The sequence below is a fragment of the Hydra viridissima genome, unplaced genomic scaffold, assembly GCF_058129835.1.
Source record: "Hydra viridissima isolate aposymbiotic clone 2 unplaced genomic scaffold, HvirCarnegie_v1 scaffold_2, whole genome shotgun sequence".
NCBI classification, from domain to species: Eukaryota; Metazoa; Cnidaria; class Hydrozoa; order Anthoathecata; family Hydridae; genus Hydra; species Hydra viridissima.
In genome coordinates, this window is record NW_028324301.1 from 24,340,558 (window position 1) to 24,353,686 (window position 13,129).

At 29.6% G+C, this 13,129-nt stretch overlaps 1 protein-coding gene and 1 long non-coding RNA gene across 4 annotated transcripts in view; one reads left to right on the forward strand and one right to left on the reverse strand.

Moving 5' to 3' along the window:
- Nucleotides 1-702: 702 nt before the first annotated feature.
- On the forward strand, nt 703-9,929 carry LOC145199100 (proton-coupled folate transporter-like). 3 transcript variants are annotated; one of them, XM_090077748.1, is made up of 6 exons: nt 703-2,580; nt 2,913-4,048; nt 4,132-4,383; nt 5,641-5,724; nt 5,899-6,055; nt 9,620-9,929. In XM_090077748.1, the coding sequence occupies exons 2-6, from the start codon at nt 3,244-3,246 to the stop codon at nt 9,732-9,734; spliced, it is 1,413 nt and encodes a 470-aa protein (XP_089933874.1). In that variant the 5' UTR covers nt 703-2,580; nt 2,913-3,243; the 3' UTR covers nt 9,735-9,929. The 3 variants fall into 3 exon arrangements, with proteins under 3 accessions (XP_089933874.1, XP_089933875.1, XP_089933876.1); XM_090077749.1 differs by lacking the exon at nt 703-2,580 and having other exon boundaries at nt 3,192-3,534; nt 3,608-4,048; XM_090077750.1 differs by lacking the exon at nt 703-2,580 and having other exon boundaries at nt 3,398-3,534; nt 3,704-4,048.
- Nucleotides 9,440-13,129, reverse strand: part of LOC149892556 (uncharacterized) — a 28,924-nt gene continuing 25,234 nt past the window's right edge. Inside the window, exons 2-5 of the long non-coding RNA XR_016449609.1 lie at nt 11,486-11,768; nt 11,149-11,381; nt 10,099-10,859; nt 9,440-10,058 (exon numbers count right to left, since the gene is read on the reverse strand). This is a non-coding gene — a long non-coding RNA (uncharacterized LOC149892556). The remainder of the gene's footprint in view (nt 10,059-10,098; nt 10,860-11,148; nt 11,382-11,485; nt 11,769-13,129) is intronic.

Sequence of the window (13,129 nt, forward strand, 5' to 3'; positions counted from 1 at the left end):
AGAGAAAGAAAAGGTGGTATTTTTGATTAAGCTAGTCGTTGAGAAAGTACTTACAAAATTATCCAGCGCCTTCTTGAATTAAAGCAAGCTCTTACAGATATTGCAAATCCAGATATTACGTTATCAGTTGTTAAGTACGTAATCATATATTGTATACAATAACTATCACAAATTTATCCAATGCATTTCTTGAGAGAATCCAGCGCATTTCTTGAGAGTTTGGCTGAAAAATTCAAATGTGTTAAACCATACGTCCAAACTGCTTTAATCGCCTGGCTTTTCTACACACCATAAGCAAAAAAAAAAAAAAATACCAGAATGCAGTGTAGACAATAAGAATAAAAATATTCAGCGCTTAAAAAAGCAGTAAAAGTTTCTTATTCAAAAAAATCAATTCCTCATTATAAACGACTAAACTTTTGTCAAAAAGGGTTTAACTCAGTTCATGGATGGTATATTTACTGTAAATTTAAAGGTAAAGATTTTTCAAATTTCTTTCTCTTAATGTATTTAAATTAAGTTTTAATACATTCATATCTAGAAATTTACTTTAAAGTACCTCATCTAGCGAGCCATTTGCTATTGTGGCCTCTGTTGCTTTCCTTTCATCATTCAGCAGACTTTTTCTTGTCTAATTTAGCATTGATTCATTACTCTAAGAAGAGTGAAAAACAAACGGTTTTTGAGGATATGCAGGAAAAATGGGTTTATTTATCAAAAACAGTCTCAAAAACTTTTCTGCAAGACATGGTGGCTGTGAAAACAATAATTAGAATTTTTAAATCAAAAATCTTACAAATCGTTATAATACTTAAAATAATTTTTATAGTTGATGTTTCATAAATAAATAAATGATACAAAAAATGAAGTAAATTTGTTATTGCTATGTTTCATTTTGAAATCGGTCAATTTTCATCGTGAACACATGATACGCCACAGTGAAAAAATTTAGAAAGAAATTTTTATACAAGTTTTAACTTGAGTTGAAAAATTTAACAGAAAATCAAAGCTATAGGGTGTTTGGGTGTTTATAACAATAGGGTGGGTTATAACATTAGGGTGTTTCAAATTGTGCAGTTTTTGGTCTCCTCAATCACTCTGGATTATTTTTATAGACCTAGCTTTTCAAGTAGATTCAAATAAAATAATCCAACAGTGATAAATCACATGATCTTGGTGGCCAATTAACATTACCATTTCAGCTGAAAGCATGTCTAGGAATTTTGGTACGCAAAAAGTGGTTATTTCATTAGCAAAGTGAGGTGTAGCGTCATCTTATTGTAACCAAATGTACTTTAGATCAATATTCATTAATTCAGTTCACAAAAATTCGATTATCAGCTGACGATATCGATCACTATTGGTAATTACCAGCAGCATTTTCAAAGAAGGAAGGTTCAATTACAATGACCGCTACGACTGTATTTTTCAGTTTTTTGATATCCCACCGAACTGGTCTTTTAAAATTTGTTTATAATTCGACAAATAGTGCTTTCAGAACGGACGATTATGTAAACCATAAATTTCATTTATTTCATCATTTCAAATAAGAGAAACTCGAGAAAAAAAGTTGGTAAAGAAACCTAGGAATACATTAATGGGTATAGATTTTTATTTTAAAAGAATAAGATTAACTTTTAGTGATGTTGTACAGTGGCACTCTCTTTTGCGCGCAATCGCGCAGTCGTTCAAGCCTCTTACGCTTCCTTTTTAGTTGTTATATAAAAACGAGCATTTTGTTACTTTTCTCTCTCTCACAAGAAATAAAGACCGCTCTAGCACGCTTAGTTATAAATAAAATTCTTTACATCGTATACAAGTACAACGACACTCTCAGACTGTTAAGGTTTCTTTTATTGACGTAAACATTGAAACTATCCAACATTTATTTTTTCCAAGCTTTCCTAAAATGTATTTTTCTTCATTTTCAAAATGATTGTGTGCCCCTTTTTAAAGTTTCTCACCCGTCTAACGCGTTACATAGTTGCTGCCGTGTAGTTGCCAGTCAGAAAATGCAGACAGTGATGTCGTTTTTTTTTCATTTGTTAAAGTTATAATTGTGCAGTAACATTTATGACAATCTTTTTGGATAAAGACTAATTCTGTCAGCTTGACAAAAAAAAAAATTCTCTTTTGATTTTTATGCCAATACTCACAGGCTGCTGTTTTTTCATTTGCCCCAAATTATGCACTTGAATGTTGAACTTGTGTTGTGCAGTTTCATCAAGACAAATAAATTTGGTATTTAAAGAATACAAATTTTTAAGCAAAGTTTGCAGTTTGATTTGTATCAACCTAGAGTAAAAAAATTGAATGCTCAGTAAGACTTGCTTCGTTGTGTTGTATAAATAAGTAAGACTTGCTTCGTTATGTTGTTATATATGCTTTGTTATGTTGACTAAAATTCAGTATTAAAAAAATTCTTGAAATTCAACAATTAGATTTTATCTTATTTTATCTTTAAAGTTCTCAGTTTTAGCGTCATCGACACGCTGCTTTTTCAACTGATTATGCTCGCGCGCTTTATAATTTAGAGGCTTTTTTAAAGACTTAAGTAAACCTAGCTTATAATAGGAACCAGTGGCGTATCTAGGGTAGGGCAGGCAGGGCACGTGCCATGGGCGCTAACCTAAAAGGGGCGCAAAAGAGGCTAAGCATAGAGCGAGAATATACCGAAGAAATTGATTTTGACAGTGTTATTAAGAAATTTGCAGCAATTAGAGCTAGAAAAAAAAAGTTGTAATATATGTTACATAAACAAATTCTTTATTTAAAATGAATAATGAAGTTTTATTAAAAGTTTGTGTCATCATTTATTAAAAAGTTGAAGTTAAGCACTTCATGTGGGGGAGGAGGGGCGCGAGATCGGTGTTTGCCCAGGGCGCTATCTACCCTAGGTACGCCACTGATAGGAACTATGCCTAACTTATATTTTTACAGAAGATTTCTAGTTGTAAAGATATTTGAGATTATGTTAGGAGAGCAGGTATAAATCATCAAACTTTGAAATATTTACATAGCCTTTGATTCTTTTTTCCAGATCGTACTTAAAATAATAAAGCGTTAATTCGCTTAAAATAAAAAAACAGTGTGGCCAACTGTTTGGTAAGCGCGAATAGTTTTACGCAACCAATAATAATAATAAAAAAAAAAGTAGTGCAAGATTTTTTAGAAATTTACTTAAGAGCAGCATAAGCCTTTGAAGTATAAGAATATAGTGTGCATATTTGGTTTCTCGATAAAATGAAGAAAATAGGTTACGTAGAGCCAATATTATGTGCCTACTTTTTCAACATCGGTATGGATATGTTTACAAGCAAGCAGTTGATTTTTAGAAAAATTTGCATAAAACACTTTAATGACACATATTGTGATGTGATCTCGCGCGTATCGAATAGCAGTTTGAAAAAAGATGTAAATTTTGTTCACAATCAAACTGCTGAATGGGATTTATACCTTAATATTGCAAGAACGTTGCCAGCAGTCTTTGTTACAATATTTCTTGGAGCATGGTCAGATAAAGTTGGCAGAAAGGTAGTTATTCTATTACCTGTTCTCGGTGATTTTTTTGGATATCTTTTTTTTCTAATGAGTGCTTTATACTTAGAGTTATCTTTAAATTATCTACTCATTGGTTGTTTAATATCTGGATTTTTCGGAAATTTTACTACTATGTTGCAAGCATCATGTGCTTATGTTGCAGATGTCAGTTCAGTTAGAGAAAGAACAATTCGAATTGCTTTCCTAGAGTTTATGAATCATTTAGGAAGAACAATATGTCCTGCCATTGCCGGCGTATTGATACAAAAATATGGTTTTAAGACTGTTTATATATTTGTACTCGCAGTTACTGTTTTTCAAATGAGTTATTGGGTTTTTTTAAAAGAATCACGCCAACTTGAACTCTGCATAACTGATAATAAGTTTAAAGAGTTGGTTAAATTTCAGAGGATTAAGGACTGTTTAAATGTCCTATTTGCAAAACGAAAAGGAAATCAAAGGAAAATGTTTTACCTGTTGGTTGGTGCTTTTTTACTTGATTTGTTTGGTGAGTTAATTCTCTTTTCTATTCATAAGAACTTATTCACCTTTTCTAGCAAAAAAATGTTTTTTTTTACTTGATTGTTTCAGTTTTGATGGGTATTCTATCTGTACTGGTATTATTTTTCATGCATCCACCACTCATTTTAACTTCTTCACAAATTGGATTTTTTTTTACTGAAATGAATGCAGCTAGAGCCTTGGGAATTCTATTAATGAATTTAATTTTAATTAAATATTTTCAATGGCATGACTTCTCATTTATCATTGTTTGTGGTCTTTCATATATGGGGCTGTCACTATTTATTGGATTGTCCTCAAAAGTTTGGCATACCTTTGCTGGTAAGTTATGGGTTTGAATCCTATTATTTTATCAAAGAATTATTTAATCAATTTTTTTTTAATAAAAATTCTTTCAAAATTAACATATCTAAATTGAATGTTTTAGTAAAGTATACATATTCATAATATACAAGTTAACTTTGGCTCAGTCAACCAAATTGATAAACATTGCTTTAAATGATTGTAAAATATATATTATGTTTATCAATTTATTTTTTAAAAATGTACTTAAATTTTTTTTTAAAAAAATGTGCATTCTAATGTGTATCTAAATTAAAAAAATATGCATACCTAAATTTGAAAAAATATGTGTACCTAAATAGAAAATGCATGGTTAAAGCTTTCATAAAATAAGTTGATTAATTTGATTTTTATTTTTTTTTTTTTTGTTGTTGTTGTCATAAATTTTTGTTTAAATTCTCAAATTCCTGTTACAATTTTTGATAGGCCTTGGTCAAAAGTGCCCATTAAAATAATGATTGCAAAGGATATTGATTATGACAACATGGCTAATAACTTTTCTCAAGGTTAAGAATGTGAACATATATTTCACGCTTAAAAGATTTTCCTTTAACTTAAAGTATAGGGTTGGGTAATTAGGAAGGTTAATATTTTCCCTGGTGACTATTTGATTTTACTACAGATCTCCACTAAAATAAAAAAAAAAAGTACAAAAATTTCAGTTTTTTTTCTATTTTTTGTAGAACAGTTATAGTTAAGACTTAACTTTTTTTTTTTTTTTTTTATCTTAACAACATACCTTTAAATTAAAAAAGTAAATCAATCAATAGTCACTAAAAAACAAACAAAAACAAACATGAACTCTTCTCATCATAGAATCAACCAAATAGTTACAAATTGTTTCTGGAATTTTATACTATATATTTCTTAATGCACATTTTAAGTTCTCAAAACTACTTTGAAGTTGTTTCAATAATTCTTGATCAATCAAGTTCCAAAAATTTTCTATTGGATTAAGGTCATGTGAATACAGTGGCCAAGTCATTGTTTCAATGTCATTTCCTGCAAAGCATGTTTTGGCATACAGTTTTTTATTCCTTTTATTTTTTCAAGAACTTTCTTTAAAAAATTTAGTTATTCAACTAAAATAAATAAGGAAGGTAACAAAAATAATTAAAAAGTCATTTTTATTACATTTTATAAATAAAGTAAATTAATGTGGAGGTGCTAAAAATGTATCTAAACTTTTGAAAGCCAAAATAGATAATTTTCCTTTTTTTTTTAAATATATTTTAGCTGGTACGTTTGCGATTTTTGCTGGTGTTGGCATGCCTGCAATTCGGTCTGCTTTATCTAAGATCACAACTGCTCAAGAACAAGGTTTTTAAAGTTATTTAGTTGTTTTATATTTATATAAATTCTAATTGAATTATTTTATTGTAATATCTAACAAGAAATCCTGATTGGCAAAAATGTTGTTCATTAATGTTTCTTTTTTAAAGTTATCATGCAAGCATCATGGTAGTATCTTATAAGAATCAGTTCTTTCTTTAGGCAGTATGTTTTCAATGTTCTCTTGTTTGGAAGTGTTAGTGGTATTGGTTGCAGGAACAATGTATAATGCAATTTATGAGCATACTGTGGATATTCTACCGAGCTTCACTTTCTACATAATGGTGGGGTTAGCAGTAGTTCTTACTATTGTTGGAATGTAAGATATTTCTAATTTTATAAAAAGTATTAAAATTTTTTTTTTTATAATTTTCTTTTTTTAACTGCAAGTAAATACTTTTGTGCCTAATATTTCTATTAATATTTCATATAAAACTTTATTTGCTTTTTTTTTTATCTCACAAAGTTTAGATTTGATAACACACACGCACACACACGCACATACACACTACAGTTTTTAAGTACAAATTCCAATATATATAACTCAAATACTCAAAAAAAAATCTCTTATCTTAGTTATTAATAGTAATTCTTATTTCTTAACCACAGAAGTAGTTCCCTGAAGTAGGTTTAAGGCCTGAATGCAAAAATTGAGTTTAAAATTCTGATTACCTGAACACCCTAAAAACGGATTTTATCCTTAGGTCTAAGAGTCTGTTCTTAAAGTCACTCCATCATTCTCTCACCTATATCTATAATTATTTTACCTATATATCTTATCTCATTTAAAAGTCTCTTTTATGGCTCTTACAATATAAGTTTTTGTGAAGTTCTTCTTTTATTATATGATAACTTGTTTTGAATGCTTTTTGTATTTTCTTTATCTCACTTAGGTCATTGTATTTTATTAGCGAATTACTATTTTCAATGATCTGTATTTTTTGGAAACATTCTTATTAACACAAAATATATTGATTCCTGCATTCAAGCGTCAGATATAGTTTGTTACAAATTCTAAGTACCATAACTTTGTATGATTTAATTGCTAATATTAATCAACACAGAATGCTAACTCCTTAGAAAAGTGCTATACTAATATTAAATTGAAATTACCTTGCATATGAATAAGTATTTACTAATAAAAAGTAGTGAATATTTGTAAAAGGGTATAAAATACATTTGCATATGCATGAGGTTGCCATTTTTTAAATGCTTTCACTAAGTTAAATCAACATATATCATATATTTCACCAAATTTTCAATTCAGTAAAACCATAAGCAAAATTTGAGTAAAATTGGAACCAAAACCAAAACAGGTTGACACTTGAAAGTCAAAGCACTTTTGGTCTTGATCAAAATGATCGATTTTGGTCGTTCACTACTTCTCGGTTGATTTAACGCCAGTCTAAGAAAATTTTGTGTTTTTTTTTTTGTTTTTTTTTGTTTAAATGCGTGTGACAAGTTTTCACCTGGCAGGATCGATCGCATTAATAATTTGACTTTAAGTATACTGTTTTCAAAGGCCAACATTGTTTTTATTGAAACAGCCAATAATAGATAAAAATAAACAGGTAAGTGTAAACATTTACATTTGATAAGAATAGTACTTTATTTCTATTAAATATGTCTATATTTACTTATTTAAAGTGTATGTTCTTATTGAACTTTAGGTTCCAAAATATTACATGCTTTTTGTGAATATTGCTCAGAAATGCCTTTATTGGTTCACCAACCAAATTCTACTTATGGAAAAAATTGGACAATTTACTAGATTTTCTGTAAAAGTATCTTTCTTCGATACAAATGTGAAGAAAGTGGCACTAAAAATCTTCATACTTTTTCTTTTTTTGATAATGATGGATTTCTTTTAGGTCTCCTAAAATTCCAGCTTTTATATAAAAACACTCAAACAGTTTAGCTATGTTCTTAGGTTCGAATTTAAATGTTGGAAACCTTTCCAACTTTGTTTACTTTTTTTTTTTTTTTTTTTGGGAAATTTGAAATTTGCGCGGTTGAAATAGGAAAAATGTAATAAAGTACCCCTTAAAAGTCTTTTGACTTTTTAAGGGGTATTTGTCACTTGCCTATAATAAAAAAGGTTAAAGGTCCACCCTGGTGTATGTTTATCCTGATATTTTTATTTTTTCACTTTTCATTACCCCAAGCATAGGCTACACCTTAACAATGGAAAAGCTGGATGAAAGAATGAAATTTAGCAAAACCTTATTGTGAGATTTAACAATTATTTAAAGCGATCAATTGTTGGTAAAAAAAAAGACTAACTAGTATTTAATATTATCATTTCTTACTTTTGCAATCAAACAATCTGCTTAATACTATGATCTCATTCCCATATATTGCATTTTAAAGATTGCTTTGATATTTATTTTTCATTGCTTTTGAGAAACAAGGATTAAAAAATTGTCAATATTAATCCAGCACCTTGTATTTTATCCACAATATAATGTAGTTATCATATAATGAAAAAAAAAAAAATTAAATGGAATTCAAGGAAGAAATTTAAAAAATTTCTCTCTTATATTTGTAAAGGTTTTATATAGACCCATTACCAATTAAAACTTCAAAGTTGACTAAAGAGAAATAATTGATGAAAAACATTTGGATTTTGCAACTTTTCCTTGTACTTTCAAAACTTGTCTTGTTTTTTTTTTTACTATTACATTTTTTTTACTATCACATTTGCTGAAAAATGAGAGTTTCACAAAACTTGTAGTACTAATTGAAAAACAAACAGCAAAATAAATCACATAACATATATAAAATTACTCAACTTAGAAGTGTGTATGAACGCATTAATGTATGTATGTATGTATGTATGTATATATGTATGTATGTATGTATGTATGTATGTATGTATGTATGTATGTATGTATGTATGTATGTATGTATGTATGTATGTATGTATGTATGTATGTATGTATGTATGTATGTGTGTATGTATGTATGTATTTAAGATTGGCTATATAAGATTATTAGCTCGTTATTGATAATTTTATTTACTAATCATTATATAATTTTTTTACCAACGGCAAGAGACTCGTTTCCCAAGTATTAGCTTTTCAACATTTGTTATTTGATCACAACCTGGTGTTGTCAAGTAAAAATAAAAATTTGATCACATGGTTTCACCCGACAAAAAAAAACAATCTTAAATAAGCTTTATCGACTTTATTGCTCAAAGTGTCATTAACGATGTTCGCTCCTTTTAGTCGTGTTAGGGGCGACGCCGGAAGTTTAGAAAAAACGTCGGACTTTCTAATCGTACCACAAATCACAAGTTGTGCAAGTAGACAATAACAATTATCGAAGTGTACTATCACTGAACATTACTGAAAAGTTGTGCTTAAAGATCATTTTATTTATTTTTAAAGGTATTCTCCTTTTTCAGAAGAAAAAAATCCGTCATAACCCATAACGTCGTAAAAAGTTAATATTTTAAGTTTTAACAACTTTTGCCTGGTAACGTTCATTTTAGTGAATTGTTTGCCAAAAAAAGTTATGCTCAGAAATCTTCAGTCAGTGTTCCGTTGCACCACTAAAGAAATCTTTAGTGGTGCAACAGAACACTGATAAAAGCCAGACATGCCTTAAATCACCCGTGTTAAGAGTTTGCATGAAAATAAGGGACTAAAAAAAGTTTCTTTATAAATCATTCCGTTGTGAATTTGACTTGAATACTCTCTTTTTTTTTTTTTTTGCATCACATTTACTGATTTTTCTTTTCTTTTTTGTTTCTATTTTCTAATTTTTATTAAATTTTCTCCACGTAGGTAATTTTTAAATTTTGTGTTGAGTTTTTAAATCTACATTAACTGTCCTTTTTGTTGTTTTATATTTTAAGTCTAATTTTTTTTCTTCTTAGAATTCTACAATACACTAACGTTTCAGGCAAGTACACTACACTGACTGAAGATTATTATCATGATAAAGAAATAAATCCTACTAGCAATGTCAAACAACAAACAGAGCAAACATAAGCTAGACACTTTACTACTTAATTTAAAGTTATTTTTTAAAATTTTTATATAGTTTTGTAAAAAATTTATAAAGAGATTTTACATGCTTTTTTTAAAATAATTTATTGTGCAATTTGGTTTTTTAATTTTTTGTTCATTCATATGTATATATATTTGTTTTGTGTAAATGTGTGACAACTACACTTAACCGCAAAATTAACGCTTCACTTATACACTCCGATTTATTTTGAAAAATGTAATGTATTTCTTGAATTATCAATTACAAAGATGATAATATTTATTGTTACCAAAAGACATGTTGGTTGTTGAACAACTTAATGTCTACTGGACACCAGACATTAATGACACCAGAATTGATGTCTACTGGTCACCAGACATGTTGACAGATGAACATCTTTTTGTGTTGCTGTCATTTTCAGAAATTTTTCTTTGCAAGGTTGCTTTTTCGATTAAATGAATGTAAAAACAAGTAAAAAAATAATTGAAATTTCATTCACTAAGGAAGCACTTGATTAAAATGCAAATGCTAAAGTTTTCCTCTCCTTTTTACCCACTCTAAAAAATGTGTAGCCGACATTACTAAGATAAATAAAAATCTACTACTTCAGTTAAATTAAACCAGAATATTTGTGTGGACTGATGCAATTTTTTTATTTGTACTTTTGTCTTAATTTAAATAAAAAGCTTTAAAATCAAAAATAAAACTGTTTAAAAGGGATTTAAGATATTGCTTTCTTACTCTCTAGCAAGTTCTGCACCACGTTACAAAATGCTTTCCAAGCTCTTTTTCCTATCTCATTCGTTGATGTGATAAAATTTGGATCTCATTAATATTCTTATTTGAGATCCATCAAATATTCCAGCCTTTTTCTTCTCTTCATTAAGACCAGCAAAAGTTGAACATATATATCTGTAGCATTGTCCACTACGGTCCAGAGCAGTGACGAACTGCTTCATTAATCCAAGTTTTATGAGCAAAAGAGGAAAGACAATGTTTTTCCTATACACTAGAGGATCATTTAAGACATTTTTATTGCCATTCGTTTTTCAACCAATGCTCTGCTATATATCTACTGTCTCAGTGACAAAGAAAACATGGGTATTCTGTCTACCTTCCTTGCTGACCTAAAAGAAAGTTAACAATTTTCAAATTAAATACCCTTAAACTTAATACTGCAACCTCTCTAAAACAATCTTGATGTTGTTTTATTCTTCTTTAAGTTTTATAGAATGACCTATTGGTACAGAGCCATACTTATTCCCATTGTGTAACAGAACACATTTCAAACATCTTTTTGAACTATAAATAAAAAGCCTCAATCCCTTGAATTATATGTTGGAAGTCCCTTAAAGAGAAGTAGCCCTTCTACATCAGTACAATAAACAAACTGGCCATCTGAATGGAAGTACTTACGAAGTTGAGCTTTCCTGTTACAAAACAACAGACGCTTATGCCGGGTTTCAACATTCGGTTTTCTTGTAATCTTGAAGCAAACAGTTCAGCAGACTCTTTTGATAAATAAAGATCTCTAATCAAATGATTTAAAGCAGACTGAGTAAACAAAATTGGTTTGTCACAATCTTCATCACATGGCTGAAAAATATCTGTAGCTTCTTCTTCATCAATAGAGGAAGACGAGCAGAGATCTATGGGATCAATTTTTGGAAGCTCATTAAATATTTGTACAGGTATTTCTTCACTATGGGAGACTGGTCGAATAACTGAAGGGATACTTAGGTATTGCAAATACCAGTTGCTTTTCTTATTGAATCCTTTTATATTGACTTGGCAAAAATAGCAGTCATTTAAATAATTGCTAAGTTCTCTCCAAAAAATAGGCACTCCAAACTGAAGTTTAGCATCCTCTCCTTTAGACCACAATGTCAAGGTCTCATCACAGGTTTTACACACTTTATGATGAGCTCAATGCTTGTCTTAGTTCCAAGTGGAATCCAAGTTCCAAGCTTTGAAATGCGCAAAATACACGCTCTTAACAAAATAATTAATGTTGCGCCTCTGAGTCTTGGATCATCCTGCAAACAAGTAAAAGAAAAAACTTGTTAGCTGCGTTTGTTGTGCTTTGAATTTCTAGTTCCCCCCTCCCCTCCCCCCGCACACATACACAGACACACACTAACACCTTAGGTATTGTATAAAAAAAGACAATAAGAAAAACAGATATGTAATAGATATGCGGACATGTGCGAATTGCGGAAATCTATGCTGTCTTATGGAAGAAATAGGGCCTCTTTTACTTCCATTAAAGTTATCATTGACGTAATCAATTTGCACTTGTCCGCATTATCGTTACTTACTCCATTGCTCAAAAACGAGATGTAATAAAAGAAAAAATATAAACTCAGGTTTAAATTTATCAGCCTCAAATTAGTTTAAAACTCTTCTTAAACTCCATGCCAGAGAAAAAAATATTTTTTTCTATATCTGTGTTATCATTTGTATTTGCTTTACAGAAACTTTTTTTTTGTCCTTTTTAAACTTTTTATTCCAAAAAATGACAAATATTAAATACGCGCTTTGTGATAGTATGAATATCTGTTTTGGAAAAGAAATGAGCCTGTAAAGAATATTTCATTCGATGTAAAGGCACATGTATTTTAAATGACGATGCGCTTTATCGATAAAATCGCTTACACGAAATCGCGAAGAAATCAGTTTTAACTTCGATAATTTTTTTTGTTTGTGTTTTTATGGTTCCCCTTTTTTTTTTGATCATTTTAAATTTTATTCTTTTTAGCAAATAAAAGGAATTATACCAATCAGCCAGTTTTTGATAATAATAAAAAGTATTATATTGTTCAGCCAGCAATTGTTCAACCAGCAATTGTTCAACCAGCAATTGATAACGAAGAAAAGGTACTATTCAGCTGGTTATTGGAATTAATTTATTAATGGAGCCCCTTTTTTCTCCTTTCTGTACTTATTTGCCTCCCTTACTCTTTATCTTCCTCCCCATCTTACCAACAAAATAACAAGTTATTGCATTAAATTATTTGAGGAGGTAAGAGTATAGCTCAAAATTTGGAATACCAATGCAGTTTTTCACAAACTAGAACAACTGTATCAACAATTGGGACTACTTTAGAAGGCTTAAAAAAAGTAAAAGTTTTTCACCGGATAATCTAAGACAGCTTCTGAGTCTGTAACATCAAAATCAAATCTGCGAAAAAGACACTTGAATGTAATTTCCATTACACAGAAGTGCTTTTCAGAAAAAAAAAACTTAAATAAAGCCTAATAGAATGGCTATCATGGTTTCATGGCCTGGGCTGATTTGAAGAATTTAAAATTTTTATTTTCAAATCATGTATATCAAAAGTCACTTAATTAAGTTGACTGACTTCCCAGCTAGCCTATACAGACGGGTCCCGTACGG